The 17112-nt window shown below is 50.7% G+C and overlaps 7 protein-coding genes across 7 annotated transcripts; 3 read left to right on the top strand and 4 right to left on the bottom strand.

Annotated features, from left to right (window-relative positions):
- Positions 1-3068: 3068 nt before the first annotated feature.
- BJY04DRAFT_184183 (CCCH zinc finger protein) lies at positions 3069-5138 on the bottom strand. Its single transcript, XM_073710570.1, has 5 exons — positions 5009-5138; positions 4379-4957; positions 4213-4324; positions 4108-4163; positions 3069-4035 (listed from the first exon to the last, which is right to left on the bottom strand). The coding sequence occupies exons 1-5, from the start codon at positions 5052-5054 to the stop codon at positions 3476-3478; spliced, it is 1353 nt and encodes a 450-aa protein (XP_073573519.1). The 5' UTR covers positions 5055-5138; the 3' UTR covers positions 3069-3475.
- A 136-nt stretch (positions 5139-5274) lies between these two features.
- On the bottom strand, positions 5275-6807 carry BJY04DRAFT_184180 (transcription factor IIF subunit TFG2). Its single transcript, XM_073710569.1, has 4 exons — positions 6395-6807; positions 6068-6332; positions 5822-6018; positions 5275-5767 (listed from the first exon to the last, which is right to left on the bottom strand). Exons 1-4 carry the CDS (start codon positions 6659-6661, stop codon positions 5390-5392), a joined length of 1107 nt encoding a protein of 368 aa, XP_073573518.1. The 5' UTR covers positions 6662-6807; the 3' UTR covers positions 5275-5389.
- Positions 6808-7374: 567 nt separating this feature from the next.
- Positions 7375-8793, top strand: BJY04DRAFT_23006 (PCI domain-containing protein). The gene is made up of 2 exons (XM_073719207.1): positions 7375-8628; positions 8694-8793. Exons 1-2 carry the CDS (start codon positions 7411-7413, stop codon positions 8721-8723), a joined length of 1248 nt encoding a protein of 415 aa, XP_073573517.1. The 5' UTR covers positions 7375-7410; the 3' UTR covers positions 8724-8793.
- Positions 8740-11147, bottom strand: BJY04DRAFT_23004 (uncharacterized protein). The gene is made up of 3 exons (XM_073719198.1): positions 10292-11147; positions 10165-10235; positions 8740-10112 (listed from the first exon to the last, which is right to left on the bottom strand). Exons 1-3 carry the CDS (start codon positions 10476-10478, stop codon positions 9294-9296), a joined length of 1077 nt encoding a protein of 358 aa, XP_073573516.1. The 5' UTR covers positions 10479-11147; the 3' UTR covers positions 8740-9293.
- Positions 11148-12521: 1374 nt separating this feature from the next.
- BJY04DRAFT_23011 (aldehyde dehydrogenase) lies at positions 12522-14543 on the top strand. Its single transcript, XM_073719219.1, has 4 exons — positions 12522-13092; positions 13144-13537; positions 13588-14039; positions 14112-14543. The coding sequence occupies exons 1-4, from the start codon at positions 12632-12634 to the stop codon at positions 14254-14256; spliced, it is 1452 nt and encodes a 483-aa protein (XP_073573515.1). The 5' UTR covers positions 12522-12631; the 3' UTR covers positions 14257-14543.
- On the bottom strand, positions 14490-15668 carry BJY04DRAFT_216048 (uncharacterized protein; the record flags this gene model as incomplete). The annotated part of the gene is made up of 3 exons (XM_073715625.1): positions 14490-14794; positions 14895-15363; positions 15447-15668. The coding sequence occupies 3 exons, from the start codon at positions 15666-15668 to the stop codon at positions 14490-14492; spliced, it is 996 nt and encodes a 331-aa protein (XP_073573514.1).
- Positions 15669-16213: 545 nt separating this feature from the next.
- Positions 16214-17002, top strand: BJY04DRAFT_216047 (ureidoglycolate hydrolase; the record flags this gene model as incomplete). The annotated part of the gene is made up of 1 exon (XM_073715624.1): positions 16214-17002. The coding sequence occupies one exon, from the start codon at positions 16214-16216 to the stop codon at positions 17000-17002; it is 789 nt and encodes a 262-aa protein (XP_073573513.1).
- Positions 17003-17112: the final 110 nt, after the last annotated feature.

Below are 17112 nucleotides of genomic sequence, written 5' to 3'. Positions count from 1 at the left end.
CTTTCCTATTTCGGTCTACACTCTCGCGCTTACCTGATTCGGCTCTCATCAACAACCCCATCCATGATCCATCATGGTTGCACATCCTCCTGACAGGACTTGCCAGTTATCCACAATGTCTCCTTCGAGGCACGGCCAAAGAATGACCCCGATTGCTAATACCATGAGCATCATCCGTCTCACGCAATCGCCAGGGTATTGCTCGGACGCCGCGTATCTAGGTATCCTCGAGGATGGCCTGCACAACTCGACTGTCGTACGGCAGTCGCACAGGAACAAGCGGATTCGACAGCAGCAGAGCTCCAAGCATTAGGATCTTCCATAGGTTCGTCCGCTGATTCGCATGAAGCCACTGCAGCATCCGAGATCTCCCCGGTCACGGGGCATTCTGTAATACTCTCATCTTCCTGGCTGAACGCTTCACTCATTTTTCTCTTGGGCTCTTTGCTCGCCTCTTACCTCGAACGGGCTGTGATGCGTCTACCTCGTCAATGCTGGCACCATTACCCTGGGTACAGACTGAAACCAAGAAATGATGATCATCGCGAGACGAGTATCCAGGCCAATCCCCCCAGAGTGCATAAGGCACGTTGTACAGCATCCACTCGGTTATGCATCTGATAAGATGAAACATGACCGACAATGCAGGAAGTATGATTCGCTAGCCTTCTCGAAGCATTGTCCTCAAGCTATCTTTCTCTTTTAGGGCTACTCCGTCATTCGTGGCCTGTCCTGGGCGCGGTCTAGTAGAGACCGTACTTCTGCTCTGGCCGCGGTTTCATCTCTATGGACCTTGATCTATGAGTCACATTGAAGCACCCCAAATGACATCGATTACCACGGGGTATCGGCTGGCGTCGACTGACTGTGCCACGTTTTAGACGGGCCATGCCGTAGCCCCGGTCCAGGGAACATCTTGTCCATGCGACAGAGACTGTCTCCAGCTCCTTCTCGTCTTCAGGGCAACTCATTTAGAGCAGAGAAACCAGTGGATTTGAAGGAAGTGGCGAATGTTGAGCGGCGAATGGGGATTTCCGCATATCCCACAGCTCCGGTGCCATCGCATGGGTCCAAATTCGGTTATCTTTACAGCTTCTTCCCAGTACCGGGATGCTCATCAGCACCAACCGCACTGCACGGACAAGCCCGGAAGTCAGTAATTCAAAAGAGGGACGGCATGTAGGCTTGGCTAAGAGAGTCCGAAGGTCACAATACCAATTCAGGAAGTCTCGTTGGGGCTGTAAAGAATCACTTATTTTTGTAACAAGCACTGCCTTCTTGCGCGGACACAAGAGCACGTGAGTCAAAAGGATGGATACTCTTTTCTTGTCCTCTTTCATCTCTTCATCAAATAATTGACTACGCCCATCTGAGCAGGCTGAGACGATGACGCTGTTCGAGGCGCCATTCTGGCGGTGTACAAGCGCAGCCGACCCAATTGCAAGCCAGGACGCGACAAATCAGTGGGGAGTTTAAATCTCTTCACCCAAAATAGGTCTTTCAAAACAGCCGTAGACTTGTTTTCTTACGACTCCTCACTAGGGCCATGGAGTGTTGGTGAAGTGCTCGTTGTTGTCCTAGTTTGGAGTGGAACCAAGGCATTACTCCGAGCACCTCACATCATGAATCGCAGTCGGGACTTGAACAGGAACAATGGAGAAACCAAAAGTACTATCGCAAGACTCGGCTACCGAGACTACAATTCATACACGGCAGAGTCCTCATCATGAGCCAGTCCTAGTCCGAAACTCAAACTGACCGTCATGCTTAGTTCCATGAACCATGCAGATCCATGCACGATTTAGTGCCCAACGTCGCGCCTGCCGATGATTTCAATATAGGTCATATCAATGCCTTCACTAGGAGACTCTAATAGGCGTGTTGGAATGAATCTAGTCAGAGGGGTTGGCGTGACGGCGTCAACGGGGTGTTCACTTGGTAGGTACTTTCCAGCAATACTACAGTCGAACAAGCAGCAATATCTTTTGATCAAAGAGCGGTAAACGGAATCTGAAACTCCTGAAGATGCGGTCGAGGAACCGGAGATCAATTCAAGAGTACGTGATCTTGAGATTATTGCTCGGTGGGCTTGGTGTTTAAGCAGCGGTCAAGAATGGACTTGGTTCCATCAAACCTGTATCTGCTTCTATATTCTATGCATCCTGTACTTACTTGAAGAAAGAGACTATCCTTACATCTTGGGGAAAGATCCATTTTAGTCTTGACATACTGTTCCCTGATAACTATCGCAATTCAACTACTTTGTCTTCTCTCGTTCCGAGTACATGGACCCATATCTATCCAAGACACCAGAATGAGCATCAACATTGGATCCCCGGTTAGTATAAAAGCACCAAAACAAAACCACATCGAACAAATCAATAAGTAGTACATGCTCGCCCTCGACCCGAATATCCGAACTACTACATAGATAATTAAAACAAAACAAAGAAGCCTCCACACACATACACTCCCCACCATCACATGGTCATCACTACTGGAGTCCTCGTCTCATGTTGATTTTCGGCCCCTCGCTCCTTCTCCCCCTCCATATAGTACAAGTACATAACTACCCCATAAGTTTAACAGTAAAGCGTGGATAAAAGAATAAAATGAAACAAAGCAAAGCAAAGCAACCACCAACAACGCCATCCGAGTGGTCGCCCATAAGCTAAGTTGCCCAGGAACAGCGTGTCTACCTACCCACCTATCCGCTCCCACCCCACTACCATTCCCACTATCTACACCCGCGAAACCAAACAAAGAGAGTAAGTAGGTAAAGACGGGACCAACTAAGGTATCGTGCATTGCATAGCATGGCATGGGCACCAGCATGTGGCCCAAGTCTAAGGTACAGGAAATGTAAGAAACTAGAGTAAGAATCCCTGAGGGATCCACGTTGTGGAGATGGAGACTTCTTAGTACTACGTTAGTGGGAATCCTTCTACTGTAGGCTGATTTCGGCCTGACTTAAACTTTATTGATAGTACTGTATTGAACTTGAACTCCTGGCCCGGGAGCTGGGTGTGAGTCATACTTCAGCGTTGGTTCGGGGGGTGGGCTATGCCCCGGAGTCAGGGGTGTTGAGATGCATGGAGTATGGAGATGGATGGATCTATACTAGGAAGTAAATTGGTGAGGGGTAAACTCTGAGAAGAGACAGAGGTAAGTAAATAACATCAGTTCCATTGTTTTCTTTTCCTATTTCTTGCCCTGGTAAGGATGGATATGCTACAACTTCGCTTCGTGTATAGAGTTGTTCCACCCCTCCCATCGCATTGCACGCGCCATGCCGGCCAGTCAACCAGCCAATTCCTGCTAAACAAATCTGAAAAGAATATCTAGGGTATCTTCCATGGAAACAGCAGAAGGGACAGTCGACTTCGTATCCAAGCTAGGGAGATCGCCCGCTCCCATATTTCTCCCGCTTGATCCGAATATCGAATTACAGCCTGTGGTTAGTGATAAGGGACAGCTAGAACCGGATGAAATCCTGCTGCTGCGAGACTTCGCCGGTCTCCGCTCCTTCGATGAAGCCTCCCTCATCGGAAAGGTAGTCAGAGTCGACGTCATCAGAGCCGATTTCGTCGTACTCCTCTTCTTCGCTTGAAGCGTCAGATTCTTCCTCGCCTGCGCCATCTTCCTTAGGAGCATTCTTCCGAATCTGCCCAGCACGATCAACATGTGGGAGCCGGCAGTGCTTCTTCTTGCAGACGCCCGTGTTGGCATAGTCAGGGCACTCGTGAACATGTCTCTCTTCACAGGTTTCGCCCTTCTCACAATATCCAAGAGTCGCAAAGTTTCTGCAGACCGGCGCTCCAGGTGTCACTCGCACGTGAGCATAGCGGCATTCTGGGTTAGAACAACGACCACGAAGAAAATGCACACAAGCAGGAGACCTATGAGGAGATGGTTCATGGGACAAATCGCAACTATTACCTGCGCTACACTTGCCGGTGGCGAGGAAATCCTTGCAAATGGCGACTTTGTTCGGGTCGTGGACGTATAGACAGGAAGGTCCTTTGTAGCAGGTCCCTAAAGGGTAAGTTAGTACTGCTCAACTTCGGCTAACACGAGAAACGAGTGCTAGGAGAGAAATGTTGGTACCCGTTGTCGTAAATCTTTGACAGAGCTCGTCCTTTTTCTGGGCCGCCGATGGCATTCTGTAGTACCGTAAATATTTTGCTGTCTGCCAAGGAACGAAACTATCACCTTTTCGAGGTCACCGCGCCCAACCGATGGAGGTTGCCATTCTTGCTCCGGACAAACGTCACACCAGCAACCTTGACCCTCTTGGGCGTATTGTTCGCAGTAGTCGGGTCATCTAATACCTGTAAGCCAGCTCTCTCTCCCAGCGCGGAATTAGCGGGGTTCGCACTAGAAACTCGTATCAGCTTTCCACCACCGCGCGAAACACGGAATGGGATGTCGTTGAGAATTATCTGATACTCCCCGGATGCGCTAGTCGCTGAAGCCTGGGGCGCAGAGCTCGATGGATACTGTCTACCAGCGCCCTGAGCGAACTGCAGCACTTTCGCCTGCTCAGTGTGAGCTTTCTTCTGTACCTTTGCCTTGCGCGTCTCTTCCAAGGCCTTGACCCTCTTCTGAGCCTCTTTGTCATAGACCGCGGAGTTGATCAGCTGCATGTGACGCGCATGCTTCGTTACCCAAGCGTTAGGTGTCGCTGAGCGGCTAGTCTCATCTGTATCCATAGCCATGCCATCGGAAGGAGTTGCACTTTGTGAGCCTGGGGTCGCGGAATTGTTGAGAACGAGGGTGCGGTGCCGGTGAGGAGCTACGGAACCTCGGCCACGACCGTATGGGCGTCCGCGATAGGGTGCCCAACCAGGGCGTCCGCGATAAGAAGTATGTCGTGATACATGCGGACCGGGGTGTGTCTCGTTAGTGTGGGGCGACTGTGTCTGTGAATTTCCATTCTTGAACCTATTGATTTGACCTGGAGAATATTAGCATGTTGCTCGTTCAGAGCTATCGCGAAAGCACGTACCAGCAAGCTGGCTAATCTTCGCCATCAAGTCTTGATCTTCGGTCATATTTACTGCCTGACTCGGTCAAGATGACAAGATATACAGTGATTAAGCAAGAAGGACTTTATATCTGTTTGGGTTAAGAGTTGGCGTGAGTTCAGGTGTGGAAAGTGTGATAAAGGAATCACTCCGCAGTGGCGTCAGGGTCGGTCACGTGCGAGCACTGTTGTACCTTGCCCACTACAAAAGAGAACCAACTAAAGGCAATATGAATGCAAAAACAGGTGATCTATGTTGGTATTTGAAATTTTGGCTATTGTTGCAAAGATAACTCCAAAGTGTTGTTAGAAACCTATAACCCAGAACGCCGCAGGTGCCTATGCTACAATGAAGTCCGTCATCTAAACAACATTTTCAAATGCGTCGTCATTATCCATGCCAGATGCCATTGCATCCTCTTCAGAGCCCTCGTCAAAGTTATAATCAACCCCGGGGGCAGCTTCCTGCTTGGGCTCGAGGGCATTCGAATAATTGCTCTCTCTCGCCTCAGGTTTCAGCTCCCACGTCATAGCAAAGTCACCCGATTTCACTAGATGGGCAATCATTTCCAAAGTCTGTTTGAGATAAGCCTCGGGTTGGCGAAGCCTTGACTTGAGTGCTTTAAACGGCCAGTAGCGGTACTCCCGGAAGCACTGGTAAATAAGATCCAGCAGCTCGTTCTGCGGCATACGCGTAGTCTTGTTTTCTTGAGCTTTGAGCTTGGTCGGCCTCGTTGCTTGCTGAGATAGAGTTAGCAAATAGTAGATAGTGGAATGGATATCCAAAAGACGTACCACAAACGCGCTCTGCTCTCCAGGCAAAAGGTGCCTCGATTGAAGCATCTTGCCTGGAACCTTGTCGATGAAGACAGTTTCCCGCTTGGGTTTCAGCGCCTCCAAAGCCTTCTTTTCCGACAAAAGTCTGAATTCTTCGTTCTCAACAGGCAGGCAGTTAAATTCCTCCTTCACATGTCCAACCAGAGCAGTTTGCTCTGTTCCATAATCAGCACACTCCTGCAAAACCACTGACAGGACACATACTGGGAATTGTCTTCCTAACATAAGGCTCCCACTTCTTCTTTCGCTCTTTTCTCCTCGCCTCACGCTTCATCGATTCGTACAAAGCAGATCTCGTTTCGCCGAAAGTCACCATTCGATTTTCGTGACCCGGGATCTCCTTCTCCGTAAAGAGGAAGGTATTTTGAGTCATGTGTAGCAAGTTCTCCGCGTTCACCGTCTGTCGAGCCAAGATGTAGTCCTTGGGAATGTCGCGATTTTCTTCCCTCTCGTTGAGGCGCAAACTGACCTACATAATCGCATCAAGTTAGCTGGAGTTGAGCGCTATAGCGCAGCACAGAGCTAGCTCACCCGTTTGATGTCATTTGGTTCCCCTTCAATCCTGATTGTGCCGATCTGAATCTCTTCGTCATCGTCAAGGTTGTGCCAGTTCTCCCAAAGCGACCGCGGTATTCGTGAAAGCCATAAGCTCTTGTCGGCATTTGTGAAATCTAAGTCACCGGCGTCTTCGTACAGGTCCTCATCGTCGATATCGGCAAGAACCGTATCCTTGGACTCAGGGTCGGCTTTGATATAAGGTGTGGAGGCGTCGGGGTCTTGCTTGACTTGGGAGAACATGATGCCAAGCTTAAGGCCGGTCCGAGATCGTTCGAAATTTCCCAGTTTCTGCAAGTCGACCTCAATGCGACCGCATAGATATGTAAAATAAGGGCAGCAAAGAAGTTATTGGCTGAGTAGGATGATCGACTGAGGGCGAGTTGAGATGATGCGAAGGCGGCAGCAACACCGGCGCACGCTGAAGTCAAAGAGCATGATGCGGGTCAACCAAAGGCGGTGAGGGTCTTTGTTGCCGCTTTCTTCGGAGTTTACTGCCATGCTCTTTTAATGCTGCCTCACATAAATAATGTAATAATGTATGATCAGCCTTTGTAAAGGAGAGGTTGAGTTTTTGGACTGTTGGAAGCTAGATTCTGCTCCAATCTCCGGTTCGTGTGAGCTACCACTGCCAGGATAGTGTTGGTGAGCATGAATATAGTATGGTCATCTCCGGATATATTCCGCCGCCAGGTATACTTGACGTTGAATACTCCATAAGAACCTCATGTTTCTCTGCTCCCTACCCCATTGAAGGTGCTCTTGGATCAGGTATGCATCCAGGGGTTTGCTTGCACATAGCTTCTTGCTTCAGAGTAATAATCATTCAAAAGTGAGCCCAAATGAAATGCAGCCGTAGTGGCTGTTATGGTCTTCCGTAGACGCACCTCTTATCGATAAGCACCACCTCACAACACCAAGCTCCACCGGCATCCAGCCTCCCCACCTGCTTCTATCACACTCTCACACTCTACCTCACTCAACTTCCGCTGATGCCGTCTCAGAAGATCACCTCCGCCCTCGCGGAGATAGAGTCATCCGCAAATGCCCAGAACAAACTACAGCTCTATAACAATATCCTCTCCGAAACCGTGTCAACAACCCCCGAACCCCAACTTACCGACGATCTCAATTACTACCTCGACTCAGTCCTAAGCGAAGACCTCAGCATTGTCGCCGCTCGGCCAATCCTCGACTCTTTCATCACCTCCTTGCGAACCCTCACTCCAGAGACCCAGATCCAAGTCGGTCAACACGCCATAAACCTTCTCCAATCCCGCTCCACCTCCGTCGAAGAACAAGATGCCCAAATCCGCGAGATCCTAGCAGACGCATTCGAGGCAGAAGAGGAGTATGCCGCGGCCGCAAAAGCATTACAGGGAATTCACATCGACAGTTCACAGCGATTAGTCTCCGACTCGGCCAAAGTGCGCTTATGGATCCGTATTGTGCGGTTGTACCTTGAGGAAGACGACACGACGAGCGCCGAGCAGTTCCTCAATAGGATCAAGAACCTTCCGAGTAAGATCGAAGACCACGAATTGAAACTCCACTTCAAGCTCTCCCAGGCTCGGATCCAGGATGCCCGGAGACGGTTCCTAGATGCTAGCCAGGAATACTTCGGTGTGAGCTTGGCGCCGGGTGTTGACGAGAGTGACCGGTTACAGGCTCTCGCTGCGGCGATTCGGTGCGCTGTGCTTGCGCCGGCTGGGCCACAACGTTCGCGGACCCTAGCGACACTATACAAGGACGACCGAGCAACATCCGTTGAGGAATACGGCATCCTCGAGAAGATGTTCCTTGATCGCCTTCTCACCCCAGAAGAGGTCTCAGCCTTCTCCCAGCGTCTAGCTCCGCATCAACTAGCACTTACCGCGGACGGAACCACGGTGCTAGATAAGGCTGTTGTGGAGCACAATCTCGTCGCCGCTAGCAAGCTCTACGAAAACATCACAACCGATGCGCTCGGCGCTATTCTAGGTCTAAAAGCTAGCGGAGATCTGACGGCGGGTGAGAAGGCCGAAGCCTACGCAGCTCGAATGGTCGAGCAAGGCCGGCTGAGTGGAAGCATTGACCAGATCGATGAAATTATCTATTTCGAATCAAGCACGACTGCTACAGGTCGCCATATCCGACAGTGGGACGCTGGCGTGCAGGGGCTTGCAGAGGGAGTGGAACGAGTTGCGACTAATATTGCGGAGAAGTATCCGGTATGTACAGTCCTCGATAGTCTACTCATCTAGAGCTTACTAACGTTTTGTCTTCGCTTCTCTAGGAGTTCGCGACTGCACAGGTAGCCCAATGATCACATAGCATAGCCACCGCAGATAAACTAATGAAGACCCATGACTGAACTAAATCGTGTGGATATCCCAATCTTCAAACAGATTTTCTCTGTACGGAGACGAAAACGTAGTATGCATGACGCTTGGCGTATATTCTGATTCAATATATTTCTAATCTAAAGCCGCCATAGGGACAGGCGAGGGTATAATTTCGAATAGAGAAAGGCAGCATGGAATTCATCCCATGCTATGAATATTCATTTCGTAACAATCATAAAGAGAACAAGCGAGTGTGGTTTGGTATCAGAAGCTGAACCGCAATGGGTAGCATGCCATCGGATCCAAAAATCTCCGAGCTAGAAGTTTGAGCGAGGTATGGGAGGTCCGCACCCTTCGCTCTGTGAGCGATGGTCATTTATCAACGGCATAGAGGGTTGTGAAGGACGCCATATGTTGGTCAGCGGGCTCGAGCTCACTTTGTAGTGGCTGGTGCTGGCGTTTGCTCAACCGGCTCAGCGCGAGGGAGATGCAGACCTAGTGCCCAAGACTGGAATATGTCTATGTGCAAGTGAGGGTGCAGCAGGCTCAAATCAAGTCTGTTCATGCGCGGAATGCCTAACCTGCACGACATCAATATCCGTGCGAACCTGAATCCCGAAACTCCCCATGTATGGTGGAGGGACCGGCTCAGGATGCGTATCCGTTCGCGCACTGCTGCTCATCGACCTGGACCCAGTCATAGACCGATCCTCAAGCTTGAAGAACTCCGACACGGGAGACTTCGCACTCGACAAGCCAAACTGCGACGCCGTGACGTCGGTCTTTCCATATCCGTAATACGGGACCGTCGCCTTGCGGCTCCCACTCAGCTTCAACTTTGGGAACAACCCGCGGATGATCGGCAAACAGGAACAGATCAGCCCGATTGATGGCTCGATGTGTGTCCACAATGTCGCCTGATAAACCGTGTATGTGATATCCGCCGGATCAATCCAGAAGAGGACCACGATGCGGTAGATAGATGCGAAGCAGACGAAGCCGCCGAGGGCAAAGACGCCGTTTAGGGCGAGCTTGTCTTGCCATGCGCGCTGGAGGTTCCAGATCATCGGGATGGGTAGGGCGAGGAGGACGAAGTCCATGATTACGTTGAAGATCTGGTTCACGATGATGAATTTGTTGCTGTCGAAGCAGGTTCCTGGGATCGAATGGTCCCAGTAGGAGGGGAGGGGGCGGCATTGTAGGGCGCAGGCGAGGAAGATGGCGGCGCCCCAGGCGGCGATTAGGGTGTTTATCGCGAAGGAGGCCCATTGGAAGGGCTTGATGGAGAAGATGCGCCGATAGAAGCATACGATGGAGATTTTGATCGCGGGGCTGAGGATGAAATAGGTGAACTGGTTGGCGAGGAAGACCTGAAAATTGGGTTAGTAGGGTTGCCTTGGGGAAGTAAGAAGCGAGATATACCTTGTAGAAGTTCTTCATTGTCTCCTCGCTTAGGTCTTTCTGATGAGATCCGTTGCCTCCGATTTCAACCCCTATAGTTCGGTTGGTCGTCGCTCTTGGAGAGATTATTGTGATATAGATGACTTACACAAGATGAGCTCCACCAGCATTCCCAGTAGTAGAAAGACTGAGAGGAAACAAAGATGATCGTCCATTCCGAAGCCGACTCTCCTCTTGTATCGGGCAAAGGCACGTAGCAAGACGGCGGTGATGGACAGCCCGACCAGCACGGTCACCACTGCTATCATCTCAGCTCCTCTCCTGCTGAGAGCCATATTGATTATCTAGTAAGAATGACGGCGCTAGCTTCATGAAATATCCCTGAATCGATAGAAGGAGCGCTCGAGAAGAGGACGTAGGGATCGAATCGAATGGCTTTTGGTCTGATATAGAAGGAATGTGTGGACGTAAGTAAAGCACCAGACAGGGTAATTTGAAAGAATGAATGGTCTGGAGGAAGACAAGAATCCTGGGAAGAGAAAGACACTGGAGTTAGGTGGAGGCGCTCGCATATGTACCGACTCTATGGTTCCAGCACGATGAAACCTGCGAGCTTCTGGGGGTTTGGAATGTTGGGAGATCTCAGATTTCCATCGGGAAAGGAACCTTGAAGACACAAGGCATGCCGAACGCATGTGTGATTGGGCATCGAGCCCGCGCTGCAAGCGTCATCCATTTGCTACTTTCAGCTCGTGCGCGATTTGGAAGCCAGGAGTAGACCATCATTGGGCGTCCTGATGAACATCAACTGGAGCATCGTCATCAACCATTGACCACTGAGAAGTGGATCCCGAGAATGGCAGGGTTGTCAGCTTGTCAAGCGAAGATCGACCGCACTATCCCGCCAGACCAATAGACTGGTGCGAGAACCATGGCTCTTAAATCTGATAGTAGCAGCTGGGGTTCCGTGCCTCGTGGCACGAGGGTCGATCTCGGCATTCAGGATCAATACACGAGCCTGAGCACGCAGCTATTGAACTCTACCTCATCGGAGGTGTTCTGAGCGTATCGACAATGGAAACCAAGCAATTTTTGGACGAGTACTCCCGCACTCCATAAAGCTCCGCACTTGCAGCTTCTAGAAGTGGAAGCTCTGATTTCGACTTCCAAATGGGAAAATGTAGAACTACTCCAGGGCGGAGCTCGGATGAGACACTGGTTGACTGTGGAAGGACCACAAACCCAGGGCTAGATCCATACAGAGTACTTTAGGGGTCCGAAGAGTCTTGCTATCAGCCTTTTTGCCGCTTCTTCACAAGTCGACTGCTCAGAATCAACTCAGAGCACAGCGGCACAGCCAGCATTGGCATCTGCCATCAGCCGTCCACGAGCCTCGTGGGTTGACACAACTTCCCGTCGAGCCGAAACTGGAGCGCTCATTAGTTTTTATTCAGCTCTGATCTGCAGTCAATCTATCCAATATTAAATCTCTAACCTTCTTTCCATGTGGTTGGTTTGCAGTGGGTGTCGGTTAGAGGGGAAGGGAAGTGGTTGAAGTTGACAGGCTGAGGATCCGAAGATCTTCTCTTTGGTTGTTCCGCAGGATTTGCTTCTCCCTCCAACCACCACACCACCCTGGATATCATCCAATTCTACTGGCTATTTCTGTTTAAAATGATCCCTATCATCACATTTTCGCCCCTTATGCTCGAGTATATGCAAACACAGCCCGACTTTGAGGCCCTGTTTGGCTCTGGAGGGTTGAGGTTCTCGTGGCAGACCTGTCACTCAATGAAAATGACCCACGAAACACCCAATGATCTACAGACCTTATACTTAAAAGGTTAGGAAATGCTTGACATAATGACTCTTGCACTTTCTCTTCTTGGGGTCAGTGGATCACTGACGACGGGTCGCCATTGTTCATCAGATCCATTCACAGCATCGCGACGTTGACTGACAATCATCACTTCGTCTACGAACTCGGTTGACTGCTCGTCTACACTAGCTTTGAGCCTGGAGAAATTATCGGCAACTATAGAGCTCTCTACCACGGTTCGCAGCTATCAGTCTCCTGGCTCTTATACCTCGTGTGGCGGCGACCTCGAGTGGATATTTAATGAAGCTTGGAACGGCCCATAGATCCACAGGACTATTGTCGTCCATCTTATCATATATCGCATGACTACTGGGGCTTTCTCTACGTTCCTGCGCCTCGTGTTTTGCCTATGGGGTAAATGCACCAATCCGCTATCAAGATTGCCCATCGCGGTTGCAGTTGGGACTTGGGAGTATTACAAATCCCTCCGAGACTCGAGTCTCCGTGGAGGCTCAATTCCTCTGAGGGAATAGGTAATGTATGATTAGCTCTTTTCTAGAACCGGGCTGCAAAATCATAAATCTGATTCAAACGCGCCTCGTTCCGTTGTACCGGTGCTGGCCTGGTTGCTGACTTTATCAATCCCCAAACTCCTCAATCACCCCACCCATGGACGCATCAATCCCTCCTGCGGTAATCCCGTTAATCATCAATGGTAAGGAAGAAGTGACTTCTTCAACCTTTGATGTGATCAGTCCTTACACAAACGAGCCTTGCTGGGCTGCTGCTTCTGCTTCTCCTCACGACGCGATTCGTGCAGTTGAGGCAGCAGAAGCGGCCTTCCCCGCATGGTCGCAGACTAAGCCTACCGTGCGACGGGACATTCTGCTCAAGGCGGCAGACATACTTGACAGTAGGCTTGAAAAGAATGCAGAGCTTATGCGAACGGAGATGGGAGCAGATGTAGGCGCATCGCAGTTCTTCGTTGTGCCCCTAGCGATTCGCATGTTGCGGGAGGTTGCAAGCCGTATTACCTCGATCTGCGGGAGCGTGCCTATCGTAGAGGCGGAAGGACAGAGCGCTATCATCTACAAGGAGGCCATGGGAGTCATTTTAGGAGTCGTGCCATGGTATACCCTTTGACCTTCCCTATAACAAGGCTAAGCTAATCATAGCTATAGGAACGCACCGTATGTGTTCGGTGTCCGTTCTGCAGCATGTGCCCTTGCTGCCGGCAACACCACCATTCTAAAGTCATCTGAACTTACCCCAGCCTGTTACTGGGCATTGACTCGCGCATTCCAAGATGCAGGTCTGCCTGACGGATGTCTCAACCTAGTCTCCTGCCGGCCCCAAGACGCAGCCGAGGTGGTCAACGCCATGATTGAGCACCCCGCTGTGAAGAAGATCAACTTCACTGGAAGCACAGCTGTGGGCAGGAAGATTGCCCGTTCTTGCGGCCAGAATCTCAAACCATGCTTAATGGAGCTAGGAGGAAAGAACAGCTCGATTGTGTGCGCTGACGCGAACATCGAGACCGCAGTGAAGTCTGTCCTGGCAGGATCATATCTCAACGTAAGTGCAATCCAATCCGCGAAGCAACAGCGAACTAATAATCTACATAGTCCGGCCAAATCTGCATGGCAACAGACCGTATCCTGGTACACTCATCCATCGCTCCAACGTTCCTGTCCGCCCTCAAAGCCGGCTTACATTCAATGTCCGATCCCTCATCCGAACCCCCAACACTCGTCAACACCGCCTCAAAAGCACGCGTTCAACGTCTCGTTGAAGGCGCTCTCGCCGAAGGTGCTCACATTATCCACGGCTCAGTCCCTATAGAATCCGACCCCGGCTCAAACGGAGTCCGCATGCCCCCTATCCTTCTCGGCGGAGTTAAGGAGGAAATGACAGTCTGGCAAGAAGAAGCCTTCGCCTCCCTAGCAGCCTGTATGGTTGTCGAGAGCGATGAGGAGGCAATTCGGATTGCGAATAGCAGTGGGTATGGGTTGTCGGCGGCCGTGTTTACGGAGGATCTGAGGAAGGGGCTGGCTATGGCGAGGAGGATTCAGTCTGGGTATGTTGTCTCTCGTTTATACTTCTTATCAAGTCTAGAGATTACGCATTGCTGACCTGGATACTTGTATAGTGCTGTCCACATCAACAGCATGACTATCCACGATGAGCCGGTCCTGCCGCACGGCGGCGTCAAGAATAGCGGTTGGGGCCGATTCAATGCAAACCAGGGACTTGAAGAGTTCCTGGTTACGAAGAGTGTGACGTGGATGGATTAGTTAATGACCACTTAGTATAGCCAGCCTTTCCCTCTGCATTGAGGTTCATCTCACGAAGAATTCATGATTCCCACCGGTACATACCCACACATAATCACCTCATTTCTGGATCTTGCAGACCATCAAATTCGGAAGGATAATAGATGTGTAAGGCGAGACTTGCAATCCATTGGCTTAGGGCTACTGAGTGATATAGTACCATCCCCAAAGCAGCGCAAGCAATAATCCTTAACTCAGCCTACGACATCATGACCCTGCTTCCAGGAGCTACCGTCATACTCCATAGTCGCAATACCGTAGGGATGCGCCGACTGTCTGTAGAAAAAATAGATTGTATCTCCCGGTACCGCAGCGCTTAGCTTGGTGCCCGGCCAGTAATTGACGACATCCTTCACTTTCCCCTCCCGGTAGTGCTTGACCTTTGCTGGGGTGCCTGAGCCCGCATAAAACACATGCGGGTTTTCTTCAGTCGCTTGGCCGCAGGCTGCCAGCGGCGTGTTGACCTCCACGTCTTCCTTTTTGATGAGGTCTCGGGGCTCTGTGGGTGCAGCGGTTAATACAAGGCATTTGTAGTTACGGAGTAAGTACTCCGTACAGAATAGTTAGAGAATGCAGGTGAGCGAAGGTGATGGACGTACTACTCCACTCGTCGTAGCCACCAAGATACTCCACCACCTTCCCTGAGTGCTCTTGGAAATACAGATGTGTTTTGTAGTCGGTGAGATGGGCAGCCAGGCTGGTTCCCTGGAGGGCAGTCTGGGCTTCTTGTGGTAGGATCTTTCGGACTGTCCACGGCCAGCTGTCGTCTGAAGCCCTTCGAAGCTCGGCTACTTGTAACCTCTCGCCGCTGAATCTATCCCACTCGTTAGACTGTGGATCTGAAGGTGTTCGGTACCATGCCCTGTCTTCCAGAACATGGGGAGAGAGGAAAGGGGTAGGGACATACTGTTCGAAAAACACCCACTGGTGCGCGCCTTTCTTCTGATCGTGGCAGACTCCACGGCCGAGCTTGGAGTATTCCGTTGGCTGGGTTTTGATCTCCGAAGGCACCGGTGCTTCTTTCCACTCCTCTACATCCACAGTCTTGATTTTCTCCCGGAGGCTGTTCTTGTCGTCGATGTATAGGACGTGGATTTAGATGTTTTTGAATGTATTCAGAATTGGATTGTCTGTTTGCATATAAGGCTTACTGTGGATTTCCCTTTGAAGTCGCTGCCGCCTCTGTGGACTACAAAGTACGCTGTGATCGAGGTGCCGTTGACCTTGCAGTGATCGCCAACCGGTGTCTTTGTTGGGATCCAATCGGTGCCGTTCTTGGAGGTCACTTCTTTGATCTCTGTACCTTGTTGGTAGTAGAGATAGAGTGCTCTGTCAGTTGACACAGCTGCCAGATCAGTGTTCTGCAGAGACATGGTGATATGCTTGTTGGATGGAGTGCCCTGGAGTAAGAGTAATGTGTAGTCCCTTTCTTTTGATCTGTGACGCACGGAGATCAAGCTTGAAGGACAAGTCTGCTACCTACTATTAGGTGTCGGAATTCCGTAGCGGAAGTAAATAAGCAATTGACTTTGAGATCGGAAGACATTGCTTGTACCCAGTTGGAACTCATCCCGACCATTTGAGTAGGTTGGAGGTGGGCTGTGGCAAGCCGTGAGAATACCCTTCATAGCATCTGCTGCCTGGAAGAACTCATAATATAAGTTGGACTGCAAACCTCATGCAACCAGGACGTAAGGACAATAACCAGGCCAGACTGTAGCTACTAGACTTAGTAGACTACTACTATACTAGGTAGTAAAGAAATCAAAAACGTTCGGGGAACTCCGACGGTACCAAGCTGCTCCGCTCCACCGTAACCACCAAACTTACTCCAACTCCCCGAATAATATATCTACTAACTTGAACCTCAATCTCATTGCTCTCCATTCCCAATTCCTTCTTAATCACTCAAAAAACCATGGCACCACCAACCCTCCAACCCCCCTCGCACGCAACCCTGAAACCAACCCCTCTAACGCGCCCCTCCTTCTCCCCCTTCGGCACCGCCATCATCCCTCCTCTCCCCCGCACCCTCACAACCCCACCAATACCACTCTCCTCACACCCTCGCGACACCCACGTCCCCGAACCCGTCGCCGCAAACCAGCTCTCCGCACTCAAATACAGCCCCATCTCCCCGCTAACAGATACCTATGGCACCTCGAAAAGCGGCGTCCCCTCAGAGGGGAGACTGAGCATGTTTAGCTGTTTCCCTCGGACATTGAGGAAACCTGCCGGTGGGAATGAAGGGGAGAAGAAGGAAAGAAGCGTCTTCGACATCCGCATCCTCGAACGCCACCCCTACACAACGCAGACCTTCTCCCCGCTTGGTCTTTCGGCCTCCGAGTCAAATCCAGAAACATACTTCCTTGTCATTGTTGCCCCGACTCTGAAGGGCCAAACGGCGATAGCGACGACTGAGTCGGGCGAGAAGGTCACCATCCAAGACCCGCCGGATCTGGGTAATGTGAAGGCGTTTGTGGCAAGGGGGGACCAGGCGGTTACGTATGGCGCTGGGACGTGGCATGCGCCGATGGTGGTGCTGGGGAAGAGCAGGGTGGATTTCTTGGTGGTGCAATTTGTGAATGGTGTGGGGGAGGAGGATTGTCAGGAGGTTAGTGTGGGGGAGGGGGTTGTTGTTCAGGTTGAGGGTCAGGGTGGGTGTGAGAACTTTGGGCTTTGGGAGAAGAAGAGGGCGAAGCTTTGAATGGGGGTGGAGCTGGAGCTGAGTATGATTGTGGATATCATTATACATATTATGTTTATACTGTACAAAATCATGCATACATGGAAAAGAAGTCAAGTGGAATAGAGATA

The sequence above is a fragment of the Aspergillus karnatakaensis genome (assembly GCF_047715665.1).
Source record: "Aspergillus karnatakaensis strain CBS 102800 unplaced genomic scaffold BJY04scaffold_13, whole genome shotgun sequence".
NCBI classification, from domain to species: Eukaryota; Fungi; Ascomycota; class Eurotiomycetes; order Eurotiales; family Aspergillaceae; genus Aspergillus; species Aspergillus karnatakaensis.
This window is presented reverse-complemented; position numbering and strand designations above follow the sequence as displayed.